This window comes from Oncorhynchus masou, unplaced genomic scaffold (assembly GCF_036934945.1).
Source record: "Oncorhynchus masou masou isolate Uvic2021 unplaced genomic scaffold, UVic_Omas_1.1 unplaced_scaffold_905, whole genome shotgun sequence".
Taxonomy (NCBI): domain Eukaryota; kingdom Metazoa; phylum Chordata; class Actinopteri; order Salmoniformes; family Salmonidae; genus Oncorhynchus; species Oncorhynchus masou.
In genome coordinates this window covers 215,425-242,154 of record NW_027015524.1, presented here as the reverse complement: position 1 = coordinate 242,154, position 26,730 = coordinate 215,425, and the positions used below count along the sequence as shown (strand labels likewise).

Sequence of the window (26,730 nt, the reverse complement as noted above, 5' to 3'; positions counted from 1 at the left end):
CTCCTCCTAGGAGAAGGCAGGGGCACCTTGCAGATAGCAGGACCAATGAAATGCTCCTCCTAGGAGAAGGCAGGGACACCTTGCAGATAGCAGGACTAATGAAATGCTCCTCCTAGGAGAAGGCAGGGGCACCTTGCAGATAGCAGGACTAATGAAATGCTCTACTAAATGACCTCCTAGGAGAAGGCAGGGGCACCTTGCAGATAGCAGGACTAATGAAATGCTCCTCCTAGGAGAAGGCAGGGACACCTTGCAGATAGCAGGACTAATGAAATGCTCCTCCTAGGAGAAGGCAGGGGCACCTTGCAGATAGCAGGACTAATGAAATGCTCCTCCTAGGAGAAGGCAGGGGCACCTTGCAGATAGCAGGACTAATGAAATGCTCCTCCTAGGAGAAGGCAGGGGCACCTTGCAGATAGCAGGACTAATGAAATGCTCCTCCTAGGAGAAGGCAGGGGCACCTTGCAGATAGCAGGGCTAATGAAATGCTCCTCCTAGGAGAAGGCAGGGGCACCTTGCAGATAGCAGGACTAATGAAATGCTCCTCCTAGGAGAAGGCAGGGGCACCTTGCAGATAGCAGGACTAATGAAATGCTCCTCCCAGGAGAAGGCAGGTGCACCTTGCAGATAGCAGGACTAATGAAATGCTCCTCCCAAGAGAAGGCAGGGGCACCTTGCAGATAGCAGGACTAATGAAATGCTCCTCCTAGGAGAAGGCAGGGGCACCTTGCAGATAGCAGGACTAATGAAATGCTCCTCCTAGGAGAAGGCAGGGACACCTTGCAGATAGCAGGACTAATGAAATGCTCCTCCTAGGAGAAGGCAGGGGCACCTTGCAGATAGCAGGACTAATGAAATGCTCCTCCTAGGAGAAGGCAGGGACACCTTGCAGATAGCAGGACTAATGAAATGCTCCTCCTAGGAGAAGGCAGGGGCACCTTGCAGATAGCAGGACTAATGAAATGCTCCTCCTAGGAGAAGGCAGGGGCACCTTGCAGATAGCAGGACTAATGAAATGCTCCTCCTAGGAGAAGGCAGGGGCACCTTGCAGATAGCAGGGCTAATGAAATGCTCCTCCTAGGAGAAGGCAGGGGCACCTTGCAGATAGCAGGACTAATGTAATGCTCCTCCTAGGAGAAGGCAGGGGCACCTTGCAGATAGCAGGACTAATGAAATGCTCCTCCTAGGAGAAGGCAGGGGCACCTTGCAGATAGCAGGACTAATGAAATGCTCCTCCCAAGAGAAGGCAGGGGCACCTTGCAGATAGCAGGACTAATGAAATGCTCCTCCTAGGAGAAGGCAGGGGCACCTTGCAGATAGCAGGACTAATGAAATGCTCCTCCTAGGAGAAGGCAGGGGCACCTTGCAGATAGCAGGACTAATGAAATGCTCCTCCTTGGAGAAGGCAGGGGCACCTTGCAGATAGCAGGACTAATGAAATGCTCCTCCTAGGAGAAGGCAGGGGCACCTTGCAGATAGCAGGACTAATGAAATGCTCCTCCTAGGAGAAGGCAGGGGCACCTTGCAGATAGCAGGACTAATGAAATGCTCCTCCTAGGAGAAGGCAGGGGCACCTTGCAGATAGCAGGACTAATGAAATGCTCCTCCTAGGAGAAGGCAGGGGCACCTTGCAGGTAGCAGGACTAATGAAATGCTCCTCCTAGGAGAAGGCAGGGGCACCTTGCAGGTAGCAGGACTAATGAAATGCTCCTCCTAGGAGAAGGCAGGGGCACCTTGCAGGTAGCAGGACTAATGAAATGCTCCTCCTAGGAGAAGGCAGGGGCACCTTGCAGGTAGCAGGACTAATGAAATGCTCCTCCTAGGAGAAGGCAGGGGCACCTTGCAGATAGCAGGACTAATGAAATGCTCCTCCTAGGAGAAGGCAGGGGCACCTTGCAGATAGCAGGACTTATGAAATGCTCCTCCTAGGAGAAGGCAGGGGCACCTTGCAGATAGCAGGACTAATGAAATGCTCCTCCTAGGAGAAGGCAGGGGCACCTTGCAGATAGCAGGACTAATGAAATGCTCCTCCTAGGAGAAGGCAGGGGCACCTTGCAGGTAGCAGGACTAATGAAATGCTCCTCCTAGGAGAAGGCAGGGGCACCTTGCAGGTAGCAGGACTAATGAAATGCTCCTCCTAGGAGAAGGCAGGGGCACCTTGCAGATAGCAGGACTAATGAAATGCTCCTCCTAGGAGAAGGCAGGGGCACCTTGCAGATAGCAGGACTAATGAAATGCTCCTCCTAGGAGAAGGCAGGGGCACCTTGCAGATAGCAGGACTAATGAAATGCTCCTCCTAGGAGAAGGCAGGGGCACCTTGCAGATAGCAGGACTAATGAAATGCTCCTCCTAGGAGAAGGCAGGGGCACCTTGCAGATAGCAGGACTAATGAAATGCTCCTCCTAGGAGAAGGCAGGGGCACCTTGCAGATAGCAGGACTAATGAAATGCTCCTCCTAGGAGAAGGCAGGGGCACCTTGCAGGTAGCAGGACTAATGAAATGCTCCTCCTAGGAGAAGGCAGGGGCACCTTGCAGGTAGCAGGACTAATGAAATGCTCCTCCTAGGAGAAGGCAGGGGCACCTTGCAGATAGCAGGACTAATGAAATGCTCCTCCTAGGAGAAGGCAGGGGCACCTTGCAGATAGCAGGACTAATGAAATGCTCCTCCTAGGAGAAGGCAGGGACACCTTGCAGATAGCAGGACTAATGAAATGCTCCTCCTAGGAGAAGGCAGGGGCACCTTGCAGATAGCAGGACTAATGAAATGCTCCTCCTAGGAGAAGGCAGGGGCACCTTGCAGATAGCAGGGGCACCTTGCAGATAGCAGGACTAATGAAATGCTCCTCCTAGGAGAAGGCAGGGGCACCTTGCAGATAGCAGGACTTATGAAATGCTCCTCCTAGGAGAAGGCAGGGGCACCTTGCAGATAGCAGGACTAATGAAATGCTCCTCCTAGGAGAAGGCAGGGGCACCTTGCAGATAGCAGGACTAATGAAATGCTCCTCCTAGGAGAAGGCAGGGGCACCTTGCAGATAGCAGGACTAATGAAATGCTCCTCCTAGGAGAAGGCAGGGGCACCTTGCAGATAGCAGGACTAATGAAATGCTCCTCCTAGGAGAAGGCAGTACCTTGAAAAACAAATTATAGTCTCAAGGCACACCTGATAATTGAAATACATTCCAGGTGACTACCTCATGAAACTTGTTGAGAGAATGCCAAGAGTGTTCAAAGCTGTCATCAAGGCAGCTTGTCTTGCTCCCATGCAGATGTTGTATTTGCCAAGGAAGGCGGATGAATATTCTGTATTATGTCGTATAATCTGGAGATTGTGCCCTTCAGATACGGTTAAGATCTAAGCACCTCTCGACTGGACACTATGAGGGCTCGAGTGGAAATGAAGGGAAATGTTCTTTAGCAAAGCTGTGAGTTTGCAGGTACCTAAAAAAGTGGGTATAGTATCGAATGAGACTAATGTGTTGTCAACAAATAGTTTACAAAAAAACACCAGACCATTCCTATGCCAGAACTGGAATGCCATGTCAATCTGTGATGCTGGGAAGAGATGATTAGATGTTAATGGAGAGAAGCAACTTTCTTGTTTAAGGCTAAAGGGATTACGGAATTGGGACCATATTTTAAGGAATTTCTTGACAATGCGATTCAAACATGGGTGCCAAGGTTCATGGGCAGTGGGGAGCACAGGAGAGAGACGGGAGAAGTTAGAAGACTTACTGTGACTTACCATGATGGCCCAAGTTGGACCATCCTTATTTTCAAATGTAGAAACCCAATAAACACATTTGATAAATATTTGCTGACCAATAGTAGTGTAAAAAATTGGGAATGCCCTGTCCGCCTGCGGGCTTTGGTCTCTCTAGATATACCTTTCTCATTTGTGGATTTGACTTATTCCAAATTAAGTTGGAAATGCAGCTGTCCAGTTGTTTGACCATCAACTTTGGCAGAAAATCATGTGAATCATTTGGAATAAGTAGAAAAACATAGGTGGTCCAGTCATGTTGACAGAATTCTCCTGACCTGCTAATGAAATGGGAAGAGACCACCACCTTATGAAATCCTGCTTAGTGCGCTCCAGGACTGTTTTGAAGTTGTTTCAACAGAGCCGTAAATGAGTGTGTGACCTTTAATCCCAAATAAGTAAAGACCTGATGCTCCACCTTAAATGGGAAATTGTCATACCCAATACCCAATACCTTCTGCTAACTCATTATTGGGGAGGAGCAGACTTGTTAGCTTTAACTTTTAACCAGATAATGTCCAAAACCTTGTAGCATGTCCGAGAGAGAGGGTATAGACTCCACAGGGTTATAGATGTATAGAAGAAGATTGTCTGCAAATAAGGACACCTTGTGAGTTATGTTCCCCTTAATATTCCCTTAATCCTCTCCTCCGCACGCAGGCCGATAGCAAGAGGCTCACTAGCCATATCAAATAGGAAAGGGGATAAACAACAACCCTGCCTGGCCCCCCTGTGGAGAGGGAAGTAGCTGGAGGTATCAGTGTTGGTGCGAACAGAAGCCACTGGGAATCTTAATCTAGGAAAGGAATGACGGGCCAAACCCAAATCTCTCTGTACTGTAAATTGATATTCCCTCTCAACCCGGTTGAAAGCCTTATCATCAGGAGAGATGACGACCTCTGGCTGTGGAGTTGAGTGGACAGAATAGAGAACGTTAAATAGCTGGCGCATAATATAGAAAGATTGTCTACCTGAGATAAATCCGGTTTGGGCCGAGTCACTGTCTCTAAACGGCACAAGAGGACCTTAGTGAGAATTTTATAATCACAGCACAAGAGGCTTATAGGGTGGTAGGAGCCACAGTCTAGGGGATTCTTGTCCTTTTTAAGCAAAACCAAAATAGTCGCCTGGGTAAGTGTCTGGGGCAGTTTCTGATTAGAAAGGATGTCATTGTACATTGAGCTGAGGATAGGGGATAGTTTTGAGGAGACTGGTTTATACAATTCAATAGGGAAGCCATCAGGCCCAGAAGCTTTACCCCTCTGCATGGACTGGATTGCCAGAGTAGCTTCCTCATCACTTATTTAGGCATCCCATGTTAGTTTGTTCATCAGAATTGAGACAGGGGGTGTCCAGAGTGTCTAGAAATGCATGCATACGAGATGTGTCAGTAAGAGCCTCTGACGAGTAAAGAGCAGAGTAGAGTTTCTTAAATTGATTGTTGATTTCTTTGGGATTGGTGGAAGTTAAATCAGCTGCAACACAGATTTCAGGTTTGGTGCTGCTAGCAGCGGATTGTTGAAGCTGGTGAGATAACAAATTGCCAGCTTTCTCTCCTTGTTCATAAAATGTCTGCCTCGACTTAAACAGAAGCTGCTCCATTTGTCTAGTGGAAAGCTTGTCAAATTCCAATTTGGTGTAGCAGTCTCTCTTTGTAGAGTTCAGGAGTCGGAGAAGAGGCATATCTGTTGTCCACATCTAGAATGAGTTGAGATGGCTCCAATAAGAGTTTAGTGTGCTGTTGTCATACTCTGTGTATGAAATGATTTCCCCTTAGATAAGGGTTTATGGGCTCCCACACAGTAGAGTGAGACATGTCAGGGGTGACGTTGATCTGTAAAAATACTTCAATGTGAGTTGTATTTTTAAAAGACGCTACAGGATAGTAGTAGTGGGTCAAGTCACCACCTGTGTGGTGACACAGTACTGTCCGGAAAGCAGATATTTAGCTGGACAGGGCTATGGTCTGAGATAACAATGCTGTGATTAGCTATTAGTTACAAAAGGAAGAATTCTATTGTCCAGAAGGAAAAGGTCAATCCTAGAGTATGAGTGGTGGACTGGAGGAAAAAGGAGTATTGTTTAGCAGTGGGATTGCTCCTTCTCTGTGGATCAGACAAATTATAGGATTCGACAAATGAGTTGATCACTGCGACTGATTTTGAAATGACATTGTTGGGCTTTGGTCTGGATCTGTCTAGACATGGATGTAATACACAATTCAAATCTCCGCCCAATATCAAATGATGAGAGTTGAGGTCGGGAAGTATTGCAATGAGGCCAGATAAAGATGTAGCGTCATCCCAATTAGGAGAATAGAGGTTAGCCAGAATAACCTGTGTGCTAAACAATTTCCCCATTACTATAACATATCTGCCATTAGTATCTGAAATGACTTTGGAGGATACAAACATGGTGCCTTTTCTGATAAGGATGGCTGCCCCTCTGGCCTCAGCACCAAAGTTGGAGTGAAATATTTGGTCGACCCATCCTCTCTTTAGTTTGTCTTTGTCGCTGGACCGGAGATGGATCTCTTGGAGAAAAACAGACATAAGATGAGCATACACTTGGCTACACATGACCACATGGTTAATTCCTTTTAAGTTCCAGGTGAAAAAGCAAGTGGAGCCTGGTGTATGTGAATTAGGCAGTCATAGTAATTAGAAATCAACATTAGTATAATCACATGGCCAGTGTGCCGACAAGGTCAGAATACAAAAATGGCCCAGAAGAAAACCTTGGACCCCTATGCTGGCCTTCCCCTTGGAAGGCTGCGTTTACCTCTCCTAGACTTGAGAAAGAGACTACCATGTTAGAGCTCTATCCAGAGCCAACATAATGTAGTTTACACATAGGGAAGGGATTCTGGAGGGAATCACCTCAGTTCTCTAATGTATCTTTCTTATGCATATTTGAAGGAGGTATATGGTCCGCTAATGAAGGCCGACCTGTTCTTCATGACTGCCGCCGTGTAGTTCGTGGAAACGCGGCTCCCCATTCTTCGGTGCAGACTGTAAGATTCTGTGCTCACGGTCATGGGTAGGGGCGTAAATGAGGCCTGGGATTTCCTGAAGCAGTTTAGCTATGAACAGGTAGGCCACAATCCGCCTACGGTCTCGAGTCCCTCTCTCATGCCGAAAGTGTGACCGTTCCCCGGCCCTGTCTGTTCTCCAGGTCCTCGACCTTGGAAGTAAGTTTGACGACATCTGATGATAGCCGGATGACTTGCTCTTCCAGTGTCACCACTTTGTCAGAATAAGTATTTGCGTCGCCCTCCAGGCTATACAGACGGGTGTCCTGTTTTGCCAAGTTTTCTTTAACGGAGTCGATCTTTGTGTTGACCTCGGTGGCGAGTGTGGCTATTTTTTTTTTACCTTTATTTTACTAGGCAAGTCAGTTAAGAACATATTCTTATTTTCAATGACGGCCTAGGAACAGTGGGTTAACTGCGAATAGGTCAGTGGATAGTGACTCCCCTTAGCCAGTAAAGTCTGTTCAGCCTTAGTGATATCCGCCATTACCTTGGCTTGGTCGGGGGGGGGGTCAGAGTCAGAGTCCGTGTCAGTGACTCGTGGCCGTTGTTGTTTCGACATTTCACAATGAAATGGACAAAAATTTAAAGAAAAAAATAGTTTGACTCCTAATAAAATGTTACTAAATTAACACGGTAGGGGAGGTGTTCGTGAAATATTAATAGTAAAATGTTCTCCCTTGTCACGACTTCAGCCGAAGTCGGTTCCTCTCCTTGTTCGGGCGGCGTTCGGTGGTCGACGTCACCGGTCTTCTAGCCATCGCTGATCCACCTTTCATTTTCCATTTGTTTTGTCTTGTTTTCCCACACACCTGGTTTACATTCCCTCATTACGTGACATGTATATAACCCTCTGTTCCCCCTATGTCTGTGTGTGGAATTGTTTGTTGCAAAGTGTTTGTGCATTTCTAACTGGTTTGCGCCTGATTATTTTAACCCGTATTTTGTTGTTTCTGGGTGCAGTTTGTTTTGCCTAAATAAACTGCTCCGGTTGTTACCCATGTCTGCTCTCCTGCACCTGACTTCCCTGCAGCCAGTTACGCACCTCTTACAGCCCTGGACAGGAGCACCGAGAAAACGCATCTTCACATGTTGCTGCTCACCAGCGCCCCCTCGCAAGTCAGTGCTTTAATGTTAGCAGAAAACAACGGGTGTTTTCCAGGGTCAACTCCAAGGCACTCTGGGAGGGTGACACCGTGGAGATGTTAACCGTGATGGAGAGATATTGGAGTGGGCAGGCCTTCCCCGGGAGGACGAGCAGCACAGTCTTGTCAAGGTTAAGCTTGAGGTGTTGGGCTGACATCCAAGCTGAGATGTCTGCCAGGCATGTAGAGATGCGTGCCGCCACCTGGGTGTCAGAAGGGGGAGAAGGAGAAGAGTAGTTGAGTGTCATCTGCATAGCAATGATAGGAGAGGCTATGTGCCGATATGATGGAGCCGAGTATAGACTGGCAAGAGATGCTGCTATAACAGATGATGCTACTTAATCATGGATACTTAATTTTCTACTTAATCATGGATATGGAGATTATTCAATAAACACACGTTGCTATACATTGGTACAGTAAATTAGAGGAAGACGGCAGTGTGTGAGCTTTAAATTTATTAGGTGAGTGAGAGGATTATCAGTACAGAATGAATCTTTGTTTTGGCTCCACTTATACTGACTGAATGCTTCTGCTGCATTGTGACAATGTTGAATGGTTACTCATTATATTACTGTGGAGCAGCACAACATGTAGCACCTGCTCAGTGGAGAATGAATTCAGAATGCTATGGAAATGGGTTAGCTGTTAGCTACGGGAGAGTCTACTCTATGGTGTGGTGGCGTTTTGCAGGTGTGTCAAATGGTTCGTACCTCTGTTTGTGTCAGTAACTGTATTTTGTCTGCATGTTGCATCATGCTGGAGCGCGGGGCTGGGGCCCTGTGAATTATAGGTGTGAGTGTCAGAAAGCTTTCAGGTCCCTGGCTGTAATTGCTACCGAGCAGAACAGGAAAGAGGAAACCCCTCAGTCTGTCAACAAAAGCCCCGCTCCCCGCCCCCCACCTCCCCCTGTCAACCAATAGGAATACCACTTCCACTCCGGGGCTCGACGTTCGTCCTTCAAAATAGGGGGCGACTTCCTCTCTTTCCTCCTTTACCCTTCTCATTACAGGAGGGTCACTTGCGAGTGACTTTATGAAGTCAGCATCATTATGCACCAATCAGGTCCTGTTCTGAGGAATGTGTTGACCCAGCACTAAATATAACCCTGGTAATTAGAGCTATCTCTAGCAGCTCTCCTCTCTCTGTCTCCGTCTCTGGCTGTGCTAGTGGCCCACTCCAGATCAGGCTCACGAAAACGCAGGCAGGGGAAAACTGGTCTAATTGGCTTCTTTTAAGAGAGAGAGAGATCGAGAGACTGCGGGAGAGTGGACGAACGCGGCAGGGCCGGTTGTGTGTGTGTGAGAGAGAGAGACAGCCAGTGAGTGGATGAGATGAGTTTTCTAATTGGCCAGTGTGGAGATAAGGGACCCCTGGGAGTGCTGTGTAGTGCCGTGCGGAGCCATGCACCAGGAAGTAGAGTAGCAGCACAACAGCCAGTCTGCTTGTTGTGTTTTAGTACACTGAGTGTCTTTCCATGACACAGACTGACCAGGTGAATCCAGGTGAAAGCTATGATCCCTTATTGATGCCACTTGTTAAATCCATTTCAATCAGTGTAGATGAAGGGGAGGAGATGGGTTAAAGGGGGATTGATACATGGATTGTGTGTGTGTGCCATTCAGAGGGTGAATAGGCAAGACAAAATATTTAAGTGCCTTTGAATGGAGTATGGTAGTAGTTGTCAGGCGCACCGGTTTGAGTTTGTAAAGAACTGCAAGCTGCTGGGTTTTTCATGCTCAACAGTTTCCCATGTGTATCAAGAATGGTCCACCACCCAAAGGACATCCAGCCAACTTGACAACTGTGGGAAGCATTGGAGTCAACATGGGTCAGCATCCCTGTGAAATGCTTTTGACACCTTGTAGAGTCCATCCCTGATGAGTTGAGGCTGTTCTGAGGGCAAAAGAGGGTGCAACTCAATACAAGGAAGGTGTTCCTAATGTTTTATACTCGGTGTATATTGTATACAGTGTACAAAGTATCTGTTTCTCTGAGGGGTTTATTCAGACCTACAGTCAAGTATCTGTTTCTCTGAGGGGTTTATTCAGACCTACAGTCAAGTATCTGTTTCTCTGAGGGGTTTATTCAGACCTACAGTCAAGTATCTGTTTCTCTGAGGGGTTTATTCAGACCTACAGTCAAGTATCTGTTTCTCTGAGGGGTTTATTCAGACCTACAGTCAAGTATCTGTTTCTCTGAGGGGTTTATTCAGACCTACAGTCATTTAATTGTCGAGAGCCATTCATCCTATTACGTTTCACTATGGCAACTGAAGCTTTCTGTTGAGATCTGGATAGCTTCCCTGAACTGTAAAGGACAATGTCCCGCCTGTCTGCTTTTCTGCCTGGTGTTTAGGCCATTCACCACAGTAATTATATTGTCTGTGGCATAATGCAAGGCATTGTGGAGATATTCATGAGTTATCTTCAGAAATGCAGAGTGAGAGAGAGAGAGTGAGAGAGAGAGAAAGAAAAACAGAAACACTGACAAATGTCTCCTTCCAAAAAGCCTGGAGTGGTAAACACAGATAAACAGTCTTGCTGCCTCAGGTCACCACACAGTCAAAACACAACACTTCCAGAAGAACCTTGTCGTTCATGGAGAGGCTTGAATATAGCCACACACACACACGTGTACTCTACCCACACACAGACCTTTTCCAGCGAGCCCTTCATTCTCTAGTATGGCCTTTGTGTGTTTCTCAGCAGGCAGGCAGATAGCTATACGGACAGACAGACAGATGGACAGGCAAACAGACAGGCAGACAGGAAGACAGACAAACAAACCGATGGACAGGCAGGCAGAAGGGTTGTTGTCAGGTACTCTCATTAGCATGGTTATAACCACTCCCATTTCCAGGTAAAAGACACTCTTAAGGGCCTCCCGAGTGGCTCAGCGGTCTAAGGCACTGCATCACAGTGCTAGCGGCGTCACTACAGACCCGGATTTGATCGCAGGCTGTGTCTCAGCCGGCTGCGACCGGGAGACCGATGAGGCGGCGCACAATTGGCCCAACGTCGTCCAGGTTAGGGGAGGGTTTGGCCGGCCGGGATGTCCTTGTCCCATCACTGTCTAGCGACTCCTGTGGCGGGCCGGGTGGAGTGCACTGTTATGAACCCCCGTTTTAAAATCAGTCTAGGGGGAGGGAAACGAGACCCTAACATATCTCATGTAAATCACAACAGTGAAAAGGAACAGTGAGAACTAACAGAAATCCACAGACAACCTAAACCTACCATCAAACATTTTAGGTTTATTGTCAAACACATGGTAATGGGGTGTGGGGAAAAGGGGCTGAGCTGGACCCAAGGAAAGAAATAATAAATATCCCAAAACCCCTAAGCTAGTCTTACTGGGTAAAGAACTGCTAGCTAACTAACCAATAACATACAGGGGTGGTCCACCCAGTTCTAACTGGGGTATTGAGACAAAGTTTTCCTATGGTAATGTATGCCCAAGGGCGACTTGGCTGGTTATCCCCTTCTCCCACCAACCAACCAACAATAATACACCACAGCAGTACATACTCACATGATAACAGACAACGTTTTCCTACGGTGATGTATGCCCAAGGGCGACTTGGCTGGTTATCCCCTTCTCCCACCAACCAACCAACAATAATACACCACAGCAGTACATACTCACATGATAACAGACAACGTTTTCCTACGGGTAATGTATGCCCAAGGTCGACTTGGCTGGTTATCCCCTTCTCCCACCAACCAACCAACAATAATACACCACAGCAGTACATACTCACATGATAACAGACAACGTTTTCCTACGGTAATGTATGCCCAAGGACGACTTGGCTGGTTATCCCCTTCTCCCACCAACAAACCAACAATAATACACCACAGCAGTACATACTCACATGATAACATTTACATTTACATTTAAGTCATTTAGCAGACGCTCTTATCCAGAGCGACTTACAAATTGGTGAATTCACCTTCTGACATCCAGTGGAACAGCCACTTTACAATAGTGCATCTAAATCATTAAGGGGGGGGGTGAGAAGGATTACTTATCCTATCCTAGGTATTCCTTGAAGAGGTGGGGTTTCAGGTGTCTCCGGAAGGTGGTGATTGACTCCGCTGTCCTGGCGTCGTGAGGGAGTTTGTTCCACCATTGGGGGGCCAGAGCAGCGGACAGTTTTGACTGGGCTGAGCGGGAACTGTACTTCCTCAGTGGTAGGGAGGCGAGCAGGCCAGAGGTGGATGAACGCAGTGCCCTTGCTTGGGTGTAGGGCCTGATCAGAGCCTGGAGGTACTGCGGTGCCGTTCCCCTCACAGCTCCGTAGGCAAGCACCATGGTCTTGTAGCGGATGCGAGCTTCAACTGGAAGCCAGTGGAGAGAGCGGAGGAGCGGGGTGACGTGAGAGAACTTGGGAAGGTTGAACACCAGACGGGCTGCGGCGTTCTGGATGAGTTGTAGGGGTTTAATGGCACAGGCAGGGAGCCCAGCCAACAGCGAGTTGCAGTAATCCAGACGGGAGATGACAAGTGCCTGGATTAGGACCTGCGCCGCTTCCTGTGTGAGGCAGGGTCGTACTCTGCGGATGTTGTAGAGCATGAACCTACAGGAACGGGCCACCGCCATGATGTTGGTTGAGAACGACAGGGTGTTGTCCAGGATCACGCCAAGGTTCTTAGCGCTCTGGGAGGAGGACACAATGGAGTTGTCAACCGTGATGGCGAGATCATGGAACGGGCAGTCCTTCCCCGGGAGGAAGAGCAGCTCCGTCTTGCCGAGGTTCAGCTTGAGGTGGTGATCCGTCATCCACACTGATATGTCTGCCAGACATGCAGAGATGCGATTCGCCACCTGGTCATCAGAAGGGGGAAAGGAGAAGATTAGTTGTGTGTCGTCTGCATAGCAATGATAGGAGAGACCATGTGAGGTTATGACAGAGCCAAGTGACTTGGTGTATAGCGAGAATAGGAGAGGGCCTAGAACAGAGCCCTGGGGGACACCAGTGGTGAGAGCGCGTGGCGAGGAGACAGATTCTCGCCACGCCACCTGGTAGGAGCGACCTGTCAGGTAGGACGCAATCCAAGCGTGGGCCGCGCCGGAGATGCCCAACTCGGAGAGGGTGGAGAGGAGGATCTGATGGTTCACAGTATCGAAGGCAGCCGATAGGTCTAGAAGGATGAGAGCAGAGGAGAGAGAGTTAGCTTTAGCAGTGCGGAGCGCCTCCGTGATACAGAGAAGAGCAGTCTCAGTTGAATGACTAGTCTTGAAACCTGACTGATTTGGATCAAGAAGGTCATTCTGAGAGAGATAGCGGGAGAGCTGGCCAAGGACGGCACGTTCAAGAGTTTTGGAGAGAAAAGAAAGAAGGGATACTGGTCTGTAGTTGTTGACATCGGAGGGATCGAGTGTAGGTTTTTTCAGAAGGGGTGCAACTCTCGCTCTCTTGAAGACGGAAGGGACGTAGCCAGCGGTCAGGGATGAGTTGATGAGCGAGGTGAGGTAAGGGAGAAGGTCTCCGGAGATGGTCTGGAGAAGAGAGGAGGGGATAGGGTCAAGCGGGCAGGTTGTTGGGCGGCCGGCCGTCACAAGAAGCGAGATTTCATCTGGAGAGAGAGGGGAGAAAGAGGTCAGAGCTCAGGGTAGGGCAGTGTGAGCAGAACCAGCGGTGTCGTTTGACTTAGCAAACGAGGATCGGATGTCGTCGACCTTCTTTTCAAAATGGTTGACGAAGTCATCTGCAGAGAGGGAGGAGGGGGGGGAGGGGGAGGAGGATTCAGGAGGGAGGAGAAGGTGGCAAAGAGCTTCCTAGGGTTAGAGGCAGATGCTTGGAATTTAGAGTGGTAGAAAGTGGCTTTAGCAGCAGAGACAGAGGAGGAAAATGTAGAGAGGAGGGAGTGAAAGGATGCCAGGTCCGCAGGGAGGCGAGTTTTCCTCCATTTCCGCTCGGCTGCCCGGAGCCCTGTTCTGTGAGCTCGCAATGAGTCATCGAGCCACGGAGCGGGAGGGGAGGACCGAGCCGGCCTGGAGGATAGGGGACATAGAGAGTCAAAGGATGCAGAAAGGGAAGAGAGGAGGGTTGAGGAGGCAGAATCAGGAGATAGGTTGGAGAAGGTATGAGCAGAGGGAAGAGATGATAGGATGGAAGAGGAGAGAGTAGCGGGGGAGAGAGAGCGAAGGTTGGGACGGCGCGATACCATCCGAGTAGGGGCAGTGTGGGAAGTGTTGGATGAGAGCGAGAGGGAAAAGGATACAAGGTAGTGGTCGGAGACTTGGAGGGGAGTTGCAATGAGGTTAGTGGAAGAACAGCATCTAGTAAAGATGAGGTCGAGCGTATTGCCTGCCTTGTGAGTAGGGGGGAAGGTGAGAGGGTGAGGTCAAAAGAGGAGAGGAGTGGAAAGAAGGAGGCAGAGAGGAATGAGTCAAAGGTAGACGTGGGGAGGTTAAAGTCGCCCAGGACTGTGAGAGGTGAGCCGTCCTCAGGAAAGGAGCTTATCAAGGCATCAAGCTCATTGATGAACTCTCCGAGGGAACCTGGAGGGCGATAAATGATAAGGATGTTAAGCTTGAAAGGGCTGGTAACTGTGACAGCATGGAATTCAAAGGAGGCGATAGACAGATGGTTAAGGGGAGAGAGAGAGAATGACCACTTGGGAGAGATGAGGATCCCGGTGCCACCACCCCGCTGACCAGAAGCTCTCGGGGTGTGCGAAAACACGTGGGCGGACGAAGAGAGAGCAGTAGGAGTAGCAGTGTTATCTGTGGTGATCCATGTTTCCGTCAGTGCCAAGAAGTCGAGGGACTGGAGGGAGGCATAGGCTGAGATGAACTCTGCCTTGTTGGCCGCAGATCGGCAGTTCCAGAGGCTACCGGAGACCTGGAACTCCACGTGGGTCGTGCGCGCTGGGACCACCAGATTAGGGTGGCCGCGGCCACGCGGTGTGGAGCGTTTGTATGGTCTGTGCAGAGAGGAGAGAACAGGGATAGATAGACACATAGTTGACAGGCTACAGAAGAGGCTACGCTAATGCAAAGGAGATTGGAATGACAAGTGGACTACTCGTCACGAATGTTCAGAAAGTTAAGCTTACGTAGCAAGAATCTTATTGACTAAAATGATACAGTACTGCTGGAGTAGGCTAGCTGGTAGTGGCTGCGATGTTGACACTACACTAATCAAGTCGTTCCGTCGAGTGTAATAGTTTCTACAGTGCTGCTATTCGGGGCTAGCTGGCTAGCTAGCAGGTTGATTGCGTTACGTTACCTTAGAAGAACGACAATAGCTGGCTAGCTAACCTAGAAAATCGCTCTAGGCTACACAATTGTCTTAGATACAAAGACGGCTATGTAGCTAGCTAGCTACGATCAAACAAATCAAACCGTTGTACTGTAATAGTTTCTACAGTGCTGCTATTCGGGGGCTAGCTGGCTAGCTACGTTAACAGAACGACAATAGCTGGCCAGCTAACCTAGAAAATCGCTCTAGACTACACAATTGTCTTAGATACAAAGACGGCTATGTAGCTGGCTAGCTACGATCAAACAAATCAAACCGTTGTACTGTAATGAAGTGAAATGAAAATGTGATACTACCTGTGGAGCGACGCGAATGTTGACCGGGTAGTTGAAGTTCAATTCGGTAGAGGTAGGCTAGCTGTTGGCTAGCTAGCTAGCAGCATCTCCTACGTTAAGGACGACAAATAGCTGGCTAGCTAACCTCGGTAAATTAAGATAATCACTCTAAGTCTACACACTCTAAACTACACAATTATCTTGGATACGAAGACAGCGAAGACAACTATGTAGCTAGCTGACACTACGCTAATCGAGTCGTTCAGTTGAGTGTAATAGTTTCTACAGTGCTGGTGGACAGTGGATGTTAGCTAGCTGCTTAGCTAGCTGCTGGGCAGATACGTTAGGACGACGAAATACGATAATTATGCAATTATCTTTGATACAAAGACGGCTATGTAGCTAGCTAAGAAGAAATTGCTAAGATTAGACAAATCAAACCGTTGTACTATAATGAAATGTAATGAAAAGTTATACTACCTGCGGACCGAAGTGTAGATGCGACCGCTCGCTCCAACCCGGAACCGGAAACAGACAACGTTTTCCTACGGTAATGTATGCCCAAGGTCGACTTGGCTGGTTATCCCCTTCTCCCACCAACCAACCAACAATAATACACCACAGCAGTACATACTCACATGATAACAGACAACGTTTTTCTACGGTAATGTATGCCCAAGGGCGACTTGGCTGGTTATCCCCTTCTCCCACCAACAATAATACACCACAGCAGTACATACTCACATGATAACAGACAACGTTTTCCTACGGTAATGTATGCCCAAGGTCGACTTGGCTGGTTATCCCCTTCTCCCACCAACCCACCAACAATAATACACCACAGCAGTACATACTCTCATGATAACAGACAACGTTTTCCTATGGTAATGTATGACCAAGGTCGACTTGGCTGGTTATCCCCTTCTCCCACCAACCAACCAACAATAATACACCACAGCAGTACATACTCACATGATAACAGACAATGTTTTCCTACGGTAATGTATGCCCAAGGTCGACTTGCCTGGTTATCCCCTTCTCCCACCAACAATAATACACCACAGCAGTACATACTCACATGATAACAGACAATGTTTTCCTACGGTAATGTATGCCCAAGGTCGACTTGGCTGGTTATCCCCTTCTCCCACCAACCAACCAACAATAATACACCACAGCAGTACATACTCACATGATAACAGACAACGTTTTCCTACGGTAATGTATGCCCAAGGGCGACTTGGCTGGTTATCCCCTTCTCCCACCAACAATAATACACCACAGCAGTACATACTCACATGATAACAGACAACGTTTTCCTACGGTAATGTATGCCCAAGGTCGACTTGCCTGGTTATCCCCTTCTCCCCCCAACCAACCAACAATAATACACCACAGCAGTACATACTCACATGATAACAGACAACGTTTTCCTACGGTAATGTATGCCCAAGGTCGACTTGCCTGGTTATCCCCTTCTCCCACCAACAATAATACACCACAGCAGTACATACTCACATGATAACAGACAATGTTTTCCTACGGTAATGTATGCCCAAGGTCGACTTGGCTGGTTATCCCCTTCTCCCACCAACAATAATACACCACAGCAGTACATACTCACATGATAACAGACAATGTTTTCCTACGGTAATGTATGCCCAAGGTCGACTTGGCTGGTTATCCCCTTCTCCCACCAACCAACCAACAATAATACACCACAGCAGTACATACTCACATGATAACAGACAACGTTTTCCTACGGTAATGTATGCCCAAGGTCGACTTGGCTGGTTATCCCCTTCTCCCCCCAACCAACCAACAATAATACACCACAGCAGTACATACTCACATGATAACAGACAACGTTTTCCTACGGTAATGTATGCCCAAGGTCGACTTGGCTGGTTATCCCCTTCTCCCACCAACCCACCAACAATAATACACCACAGCAGTACATACTCTCATGATAACAGACAACGTTTTCCTATGGTAATGTATGCCCAAGGTCGACTTGGCTGGTTATCCCCTTCTCCCACCAACCAACCAACAATAATACACCACAGCAGTACATACTCACATGATAACAGACAACGTTTTCCTACGGTAATGTATGCCCAAGGTCGACTTGCCTGGTTATCCCCTTCTCCCACCAACAATAATACACCACAGCAGTACATACTCACATGATAACAGACAATGTTTTCCTACGGTAATGTATGCCCAAGGTCGACTTGGCTGGTTATCCCCTTCTCCCACCAACAATAATACACCACAGCAGTACATACTCACATGATAACAGACAATGTTTTCCTACGGTAATGTATGCCCAAGGTCGACTTGGCTGGTTATCCCCTTCTCCCACCAACCAACCAACAATAATACACCACAGCAGTACATACTCACATGATAACAGACAACGTTTTCCTACGGTAATGTATGCCCAAGGGCGACTTGGCTGGTTATCCCCTTCTCCCACCAACAATAATACACCACAGCAGTACATACTCACATGATAACAGACAACGTTTTCCTACGGTAATGTATGCCCAAGGTCGACTTGGCTGGTTATCCCCTTCTCCCACCAACCCACCAACAATAATACACCACAGCAGTACATACTCTCATGATAACAGACAACGTTTTCCTATGGTAATGTATGCCCAAGGTCGACTTGGCTGGTTATCCCCTTCTCCCACCAACCAACCAACAATAATACACCACAGCAGTACATACTCACATGATAACAGACAATGTTTTCCTACGGTAATGTATGCCCAAGGTCGACTTGCCTGGTTATCCCCTTCTCCCACCAACAATAATACACCACAGCAGTACATACTCACATGATAACAGACAATGTTTTCCTACGGTAATGTATGCCCAAGGTCGACTTGGCTGGTTATCCCCTTCTCCCACCAACCAACCAACAATAATACACCACAGCAGTACATACTCACATGATAACAGACAACGTTTTCCTACGGTAATGTATGCCCAAGGGCGACTTGGCTGGTTATCCCCTTCTCCCACCAACAATAATACACCACAGCAGTACATACTCACATGATAACAGACAACGTTTTCCTACGGTAATGTATGCCCAAGGTCGACTTGCCTGGTTATCCCCTTCTCCCCCAACCAACCAACAATAATACACCACAGCAGTACATACTCACATGATAACAGACAACGTTTTCCTACGGTAATGTATGCCCAAGGTCGACTTGCCTGGTTATCCCCTTCTCCCACCAACAATAATACACCACAGCAGTACATACTCACATGATAACAGACAATGTTTTCCTACGGTAATGTATGCCCAAGGTCGACTTGGCTGGTTATCCCCTTCTCCCACCAACAATAATACACCACAGCAGTACATACTCACATGATAACAGACAATGTTTTCCTACGGTAATGTATGCCCAAGGTCGACTTGGCTGGTTATCCCCTTCTCCCACCAACCAACCAACAATAATACACCACAGCAGTACATACTCACATGATAACAGACAACGTTTTCCTACGGTAATGTATGCCCAAGGTCGACTTGGCTGGTTATCCCCTTCTCCCCCAACCAACCAACAATAATACACCACAGCAGTACATACTCACATGATAACAGACAACGTTTTCCTACGGTAATGTATGCCCAAGGTCGACTTGGCTGGTTATCCCCTTCTCCCACCAACCCACCAACAATAATACACCACAGCAGTACATACTCTCATGATAACAGACAACGTTTTCCTATGGTAATGTATGCCCAAGGTCGACTTGGCTGGTTATCCCCTTCTCCCACCAACCAACCAACAATAATACACCACAGCAGTACATACTCACATGATAACAGACAACGTTTTCCTACGGTAATGTATGCCCAAGGTCGACTTGCCTGGTTATCCCCTTCTCCCACCAACAATAATACACCACAGCAGTACATACTCACATGATAACAGACAATGTTTTCCTACGGTAATGTATGCCCAAGGTCGACTTGGCTGGTTATCCCCTTCTCCCACCAACAATAATACACCACAGCAGTACATACTCACATGATAACAGACAATGTTTTCCTACGGTAATGTATGCCCAAGGTCGACTTGGCTGGTTATCCCCTTCTCCCACCAACCAACCAACAATAATACACCACAGCAGTACATACTCACATGATAACAGACAACGTTTTCCTACGGTAATGTATGCCCAAGGTCGACTTGGCTGGTTATCCCCTTCTCCCACCAACAATAATACACCACAGCAGTACATACTCTCATGATAACAGACAACGTTTTCCTATGGTAATGTATGCCCAAGGTCGACTTGGCTGGTTATCCCCTTCTCCCCCCAACCAACCAACAATAATACACCACAGCAGTACATACTCACATGATAACAGACAATGTTTTCCTACGGTAATGTATGCCCAAGGTCGACTTGGCTGGTTATCCCCTTCTCCCACCAACAATAATACACCACAGCAGTACATACTCACATGATAACAGACAATGTTTTCCTACGGTAATGTATGCCCAAGGTCGACTTGGCTGGTTATCCCCTTCTCCCACCAACCAACCAACAATAATACACCACAGCAGTACATACTCACATGATAACAGACAACGTTTTCCTACGGTAATGTATGCCCAAGGTCGACTTGGCTGGTTATCCCCTTCTCCCACCAACAATAATACACCACAGCAGTACATACTCTCATGATAACAGACAACGTTTTCCTATGGTAATGTATGCCCAAGGTCGACTTGGCTGGTTATCCCCTTCTCCCCCCAACCAACCAACAATAATACACCACAGCAGTACATACTCACATGATAACAGACAACGTTTTCCTACGGTAATGTATGCCCAAGGTCGACTTGGCTGGTTATCCCCTTCTCCCACCAACCAACCAACAATAATACACCACAGCAGTACATACTCACATGATAACAGACAACGTTTTCCTATGGTAATATATGCCCAAGGTCGACTTGCCTGGTTATCCCCTTCTCCCACCAACCAACCAACAATAATACACCACAGCAGTACATACTCACATGATAACAGACAACGTTTTCCTACGGTAATGTATGCCCAAGGTCGACTTGGCTGGTTATCCCCTTCTCCCACCAACAATAATACACCACAGCAGTACATACTCTCATGATAACAGACAACGTTTTCCTATGGTAATGTATGCCCAAGGTCGACTTGGCTGGTTATCCCCTTCTCCCCCAACCAACCAACAATAATACACCACAGCAGTACATACTCACATGATAACAGACAACGTTTTCCTACGGTAATGTATGCCCAAGGTCGACTTGGCTGGTTATCCCCTTCTCCCACCAACCAACCAACAATAATACACCACAGCAGTACATACTCACATGATAACAGACAACGTTTTCCTACGGTAATGTATGCCCAAGGTCGACTTGCCTGGTTATCCCCTTCTCCCACCAACAATAATACACCACAGCAGTACATACTCACATGATAACAGACAATGTTTTCCTACGGTAATGTATGCCCAAGGTCGACTTGGCTGGTTATCCCCTTCTCCCACCAACCAACCAACAATAATACACCACAGCAGTACATACTCACATGATAACAGACAACGTTTTCCTACGGTAATGTATGCCCAAGGGCGACTTGGCTGGTTATCCCCTTCTCCCACCAACCAACCAACAATAATACACCACAGCAGTACATACTCACATGATAACAGACAACGTTTTCCTACGGTAATGTATGCCCAAGGTCGACTTGGCTGGTTATCCCCTTCTCCCACCAACCAACAATAATACACCACAGCAGTACATACTCACATGATAACAGACAACGTTTTCCTATGGTAATGTATGCCCAAGGTCGACTTGCCTGGTTATCCCCTTCTCCCACCAATCAACCAACAATAATACACCACAGCAGTACATACTCACATGATAACAGACAATGTGAGATGTATCTGCACAAACAAACTAAACTGTGGGGTATGAAAGAATATGTGGTCTTCAGCAATCCATAGAGAGAAAGCGAGAGAGAGAGAGAGACACTGGGAAAACAACTGACTGGGTTTTTAAACCAAGGGAAAGGGGATGTGATTGGGTAAGGGAAACAGGAGGAGGTGTGTCTTCAGAATGATATTGATGACTGCCACTTGTTACTAGAACAGAGGAGAAATACAAATACCCCCAGGATACCTGTATCCGTAACATGCATGCTGACACGGTCGCCAGGTGTACGGTGTTTCCTCCGACACATTGGTGCGGTGGCTTCCGGGTTAAGCAGGCATTGTGTCAAGAAGCAGTGCGGCTTGGCGGGTCTTGTTTCGGAGGACACATGGCTCTCGACCTTCGCCTCTCCCGAGTCTGGGAGTTGCAGCGATGGGACAAGACTGTAACTACCAATTTGATATTGCATAATTGGGGAGAAAAAGGTGTAAAAAACAAAAACACAAAACCAAAAACCACTCTTATTAAGAAGAGTCTTCCTATAGGGAGAGGAGCGCTGTTGAAGACTGTTTTGTATTATTATTCATCATCAGGATATTATTCATCAGAATGGTTCTCCACAGTACATTGAATATGGACGCCACTCTCACTGGCCGTCTGTCCGTCTCTATGCCTTTCTCCTCTCGCTCACTCTCCTCCTCTCTTTCTATTTCACTCTCCCCCTTCTCTCTCTCTATTTCACTCTCTCCCTCTCTCTCTCTCTACTCCTTTCATCATTTCCTCTGAAGCAGCACTAATGCAGCCATCCTGCTGTAGCCAGTTTGTTGAGCAATCAGACAATATCTGCCCAACATTGAGTTCATTTTTCTGAGGCAAATCTATTCTGAATATATTTAAGCCTAGTTCTTTTCTCAGGATTTTTGTACCGTCCTTCACATTTTTTTTCATGTAAAACTGGGAGTTTTTTTGACTGCATGGTTTATTCTTGTCAGGTAATTTTTGTCAAGGTGAAATCTGCTGCTCATTGTATTCCAGATGACAGATAATGATGTGTCATATTATCACTGTCATTCTCCCTTGGTAGATGTACCTATCTCTATTCAAAGCTGGATGGTTCCACTGAAGACTCAGGTGTTTATTGTGGAGAGAGCATTGCTCTCAGATGGCAGCACAGGGTTCAACTACCTGCCATGATCCGGGGTGACCGGTCAGACAGAGAAGAGCGCTCTTGAGAAACTGTCTGAAAAGGTTATTCTGTCTTTAAAGACGAAGCAGATTATTCATACACTCTTAATATTTCAACAAGGCATGGCAAACAAAGCACGAGACAGGAGAAGGCAAAGGTTTTGTGTCAGTGGAAAGAGATGATATCTTTCTGTAGTAATTGGGATGGAGGAGAAGTATGATTTGTAACTCAGTGATATAACTGTATCATACAGACTGTCTAGAGGGGCATCCTCCATGTGCTAAAAGCACCCAGTTTGCATTTACATTTTCTGTCATTATTAGTCTATTTTCTATCATAATTTTGCTACCAATGGCAGCATCTTGCGGTTTATATATGATCTAATGTCCTGTATAGATCATACTGGAGGAAGTAGCCCATCAGTCAGCGAGAACTACTCTCTGTGATGTATCATAAAGGGCCTTCTCTCAAGGCCTGGAACTGGTTCATGTACTTCATCAATGGAAGAGAAGTGCAACTTCATTTTAAGTAGAGTGAGTTGTATTGAGGCCTTGTAAAACACCAGCTTGTACTTTAAAACTCTGTGTGGTGGAGCCATTGGTTCTTTGGGACCAGCTAAAGCCTCTTTATTGTGTTCCAAATGGCACCCTATTCCCATAGGGCTCTGGTCAAAAGTAGTACACTATATAGGGAATATTATGCTATTTGGGACACAGCCTTTGTTTGATCCTCTTCATCTTGTGTGTGTTGTGTTTTTCTCAGGTCTGGTCTTCCTTCATGCTGTGTGTGTTGTGTCTTACTCAGGTCTGGTCATCCTTCATGCTGTGTTTTATTCAGGTCTGGTCATCCTTCATGCTGTGTGTGGTGTTTTATTCAGGTCTGGTCATCCTTCATGCTGTGTGTGTTGTGTTTTATTCAGGTCTGGTCATCCTTCATGCTGTGTGTGTTGTGTCTTACTCAGGTCTGGTCATCCTTCATGCTGTGTTTTATTCAGGTCTGGTCATCCTTCATGCTGTGTGTGTTGTGTCTTACTCAGGTCTGGTCATCCTTCATGCTGTGTTTTATTCAGGTCTGGTCATCCTTCATGCTGTGTGTGTTGTGTTTTATTCAGGTCTGGTCATCCTTCATGCTGTGTGTGTTGTGTTTTACTCAGGTCTGGTCATCCTTCATGCTGTGTTTTATTCAGGTCTGGTCATCCTTCATGCTGTGTGTGTTGTGTTTTATTCAGGTCTGGTCATCCTTCATGCTGTGTGTTGTGTTTTATTCAGGTCTGGTCATCCTTCATGCTGTGTGTGTTGTTTTATTCAGGTCTGGTCATCCTTCATGCTGTGTGTGTTGTGTTTTATTCAGGTCTGGTCATCCTTCATGCTGTGTGTGTTGTGTTTTATTCAGGTCTGGTCATCCTTCATGCTGTGTGTGTTGTGTTTTATTCAGGTCTGGTCATCCTTCATGCTGTGTGTTGTGTTTTATTCAGGTCTGGTCATCCTTCATGCTGTGTGTGTTGTTTTATTCAGGTCTGGTCATCCTTCATGCTGTGTGTGTTGTGTTTTATTCAGGTCTGGTCATCCTTCATGCTGTGTGTGTTGTGTTTTACTCAGGTCTGGTCATCCTTCATGCTGTGTTTTATTCAGGTCTGGTCATCCTTCATGCTGTGTGTGTTGTGTTTTATTCAGGTCTGGTCATCCTTCATGCTGTGTGTGTTGTGTCTTACTCAGGTCTGGTCATCCTTCATGCTGTGTTTTATTCAGGTCTGGTCATCCTTCATGCTGTGTGTGTTGTGTTTTATTCAGGTCTGGTCATCCTTCATGCTGTGTGTGTTGTGTTTTACTCAGGTCTGGTCATCCTTCATGCTGTGTTTTATTCAGGTCTGGTCATCCTTCATGCTGTGTGTGTTGTGTTTTATTCAGGTCTGGTCATCCTTCATGCTGTGTGTGTTGTGTTTTACTCAGGTCTGGTCATCCTTCATGCTGTGTGTGTTGTTTTATTCAGGTCTGGTCATCCTTCATGCTGTGTGTGTTGTGTTTTACTCAGGTCTGGTCATCCTTCATGCTGTGTTTTATTCAGGTCTGGTCATCCTTCATGCTGTGTGTGTTGTGTTTTATTCAGGTCTGGTCATCCTTCATGCTGTGTTTTATTCAGGTCTGGTCATCCTTCATGCTGTGTGTGTTGTGTTTTACTCAGGTCTGGTCATCCTTCATGCTGTGTGTGTTGTGTTTTACTCAGGTCTGGTGGAGGTGGTCTGCAGTGTCTTCAGCGAGGCAGCCGTTCTGTACGTGGAGAGAGAGGAGAGGCCTGGGAGAAAGAGTAGCCCTGATCTCCTGTTGTCTCTACTGGACACTCTGCACAATGTACTGACCAGCACATCCAGAGTGGTGCGCATTGCACTCCAGGTATGCTAAACGTACAGTATCTAGGGCTGCACAATTACTACACTTCACATTGGAATCATGTGCAATATCCATATCGCAAGAGATCCATATTGCATGCAATACCTTGAAGCGCCACTCAGCCGCCGTGTAACGTCTGTTTTCATCGTTTACTCTGTTTGTCGTCTCTCTCCCATTCTCTTGGGGCTGCTTCCCACACATACCAAGCCCCGCCCCCTGTCACTCAAGCAGCACAGCTCCTCCTCCTTCCTGTTTAGAGTCGTTCTATGTTTGCACAGCTCCTCCTCCTTCCTGTTTAGAGTCGTTCTATGTTTGCACAGCTCCTCCTCCTTCCTGTTTAGAGTTGTTCTATGTTTGCACAGCTCCTCCTCCTTCCTGTTTAGAGTCGTTCTATGTTTGCACAGCTCCTCCTCCTTCCTGTTTAGAGTTGTTCTATGTTTGCACAGCTCCTCCTCCTTCCTGTTTAGAGTTGTTCTATGTTTGCACAGCTCCTCCTCCTTCCTGTTTAGAGTCGTTCTATGTTTGCACAGCTCCTCCTCCTTCCTGTTTAGAGTTGTTCTATGTTTGCACAGCTCCTCCTCCTTCCTGTTAGAGTCGTTCTATGCTTGCACAGCTCCTCCTCCTTCCTGTTAGTCATTCTATGTTTGCACAGCTCCTCCTCCTTCCTGTTAGAGTCATTCTATGTTTGCAAAGCTCCTCCTCCTTCCTGTTAGAGTCGTTCCATGTTTGCATGCTGCTCTGTTACCCCGTTCCGCTAGTGGAACCCCTCGTCAACAGCCAATGAAATTGCAGGGTGCCAAATACAAATCAACAGAAATCTCATAAATCATATTTCTCAAACATACAAGTATTAGGCACCATTTTAAAGATACAATTCTCGTTAATCCAGCCACAGTGTCTTTAAAAAATGCTTTACAGCTAAAGCTCCACAAACGATTATGTTCGGTCACCACCAAGCCACAGAAAAACCCAGCCATTTTCCCAGCCAAAGAGAGGAGTCACAAAAAGCATAAATAGAAATAAAATGAATCACTAACCTTTGATGATCTTCATCAGATGTCACTCATAGGACTTCACATTACACAATACATGTATGTTTTTTTCGATAAAGTGGATATTTATATCAAAAAATCTAATTTCACATTGGCGCATTACGCTCAGTAGTTCTAAAACATGCGGTGATTGTGCAGAGAGCCACATGAATTCACAGAAATACTCATTATAAATGTTGATGAAAATTCTAGTGTTATGCATGGAACTTTAGATACACTTCTCCTTAATGCAACCGCTGTGTCAGATTTTTTTTTTAATTACGTAAAAAGCATAATCTGAGAACGGCGCTCAGAGCCCAAACCAGCCAGAGCAATATCCGCCATGTTGGGTAGTCAACATTATTCATAAATAGCATTATAAATATTCACTTACCTTTGATGATCTTCATCAGAATGCACTCCCAGGAATCACAGTTCCACAATAAATTCTTGTTTTGTTCGATAATGTCCATCATTTATGTCCATTTATGTCCAATAGCTTCTTTTGTTAGGGCGTTTGGTAAACAAATCCAAAAGCGCGATCTGGTCCAGTCGGGCGAAACGTTCCAAAAGTTATATTACAGGTCGAAGAAACTTGTCAAACTAAGTATAGAATCAATTTTTAGGATGTTTTTATCATAAAAGTTCAATAATTTTCCAACCGGAGAATTCCATTGTC

General features: G+C 46.7%; 1 protein-coding gene across 1 annotated transcript in view; it reads left to right on the top strand.

Annotated features, from left to right (window-relative positions):
* The window catches only part of LOC135538093 (serine/threonine-protein kinase ULK4-like), a gene marked incomplete at its 3' end in the record, with an annotated part of 248,859 nt that overhangs the window by 43,383 nt on the left and 178,746 nt on the right, over positions 1 to 26,730 (top strand). The window contains exon 10 of the mRNA XM_064964078.1: positions 24,857 to 25,023. Within this exon, the coding sequence (XP_064820150.1) occupies positions 24,857 to 25,023 (167 nt within the window). The remainder of the gene's footprint in view (positions 1 to 24,856; positions 25,024 to 26,730) is intronic.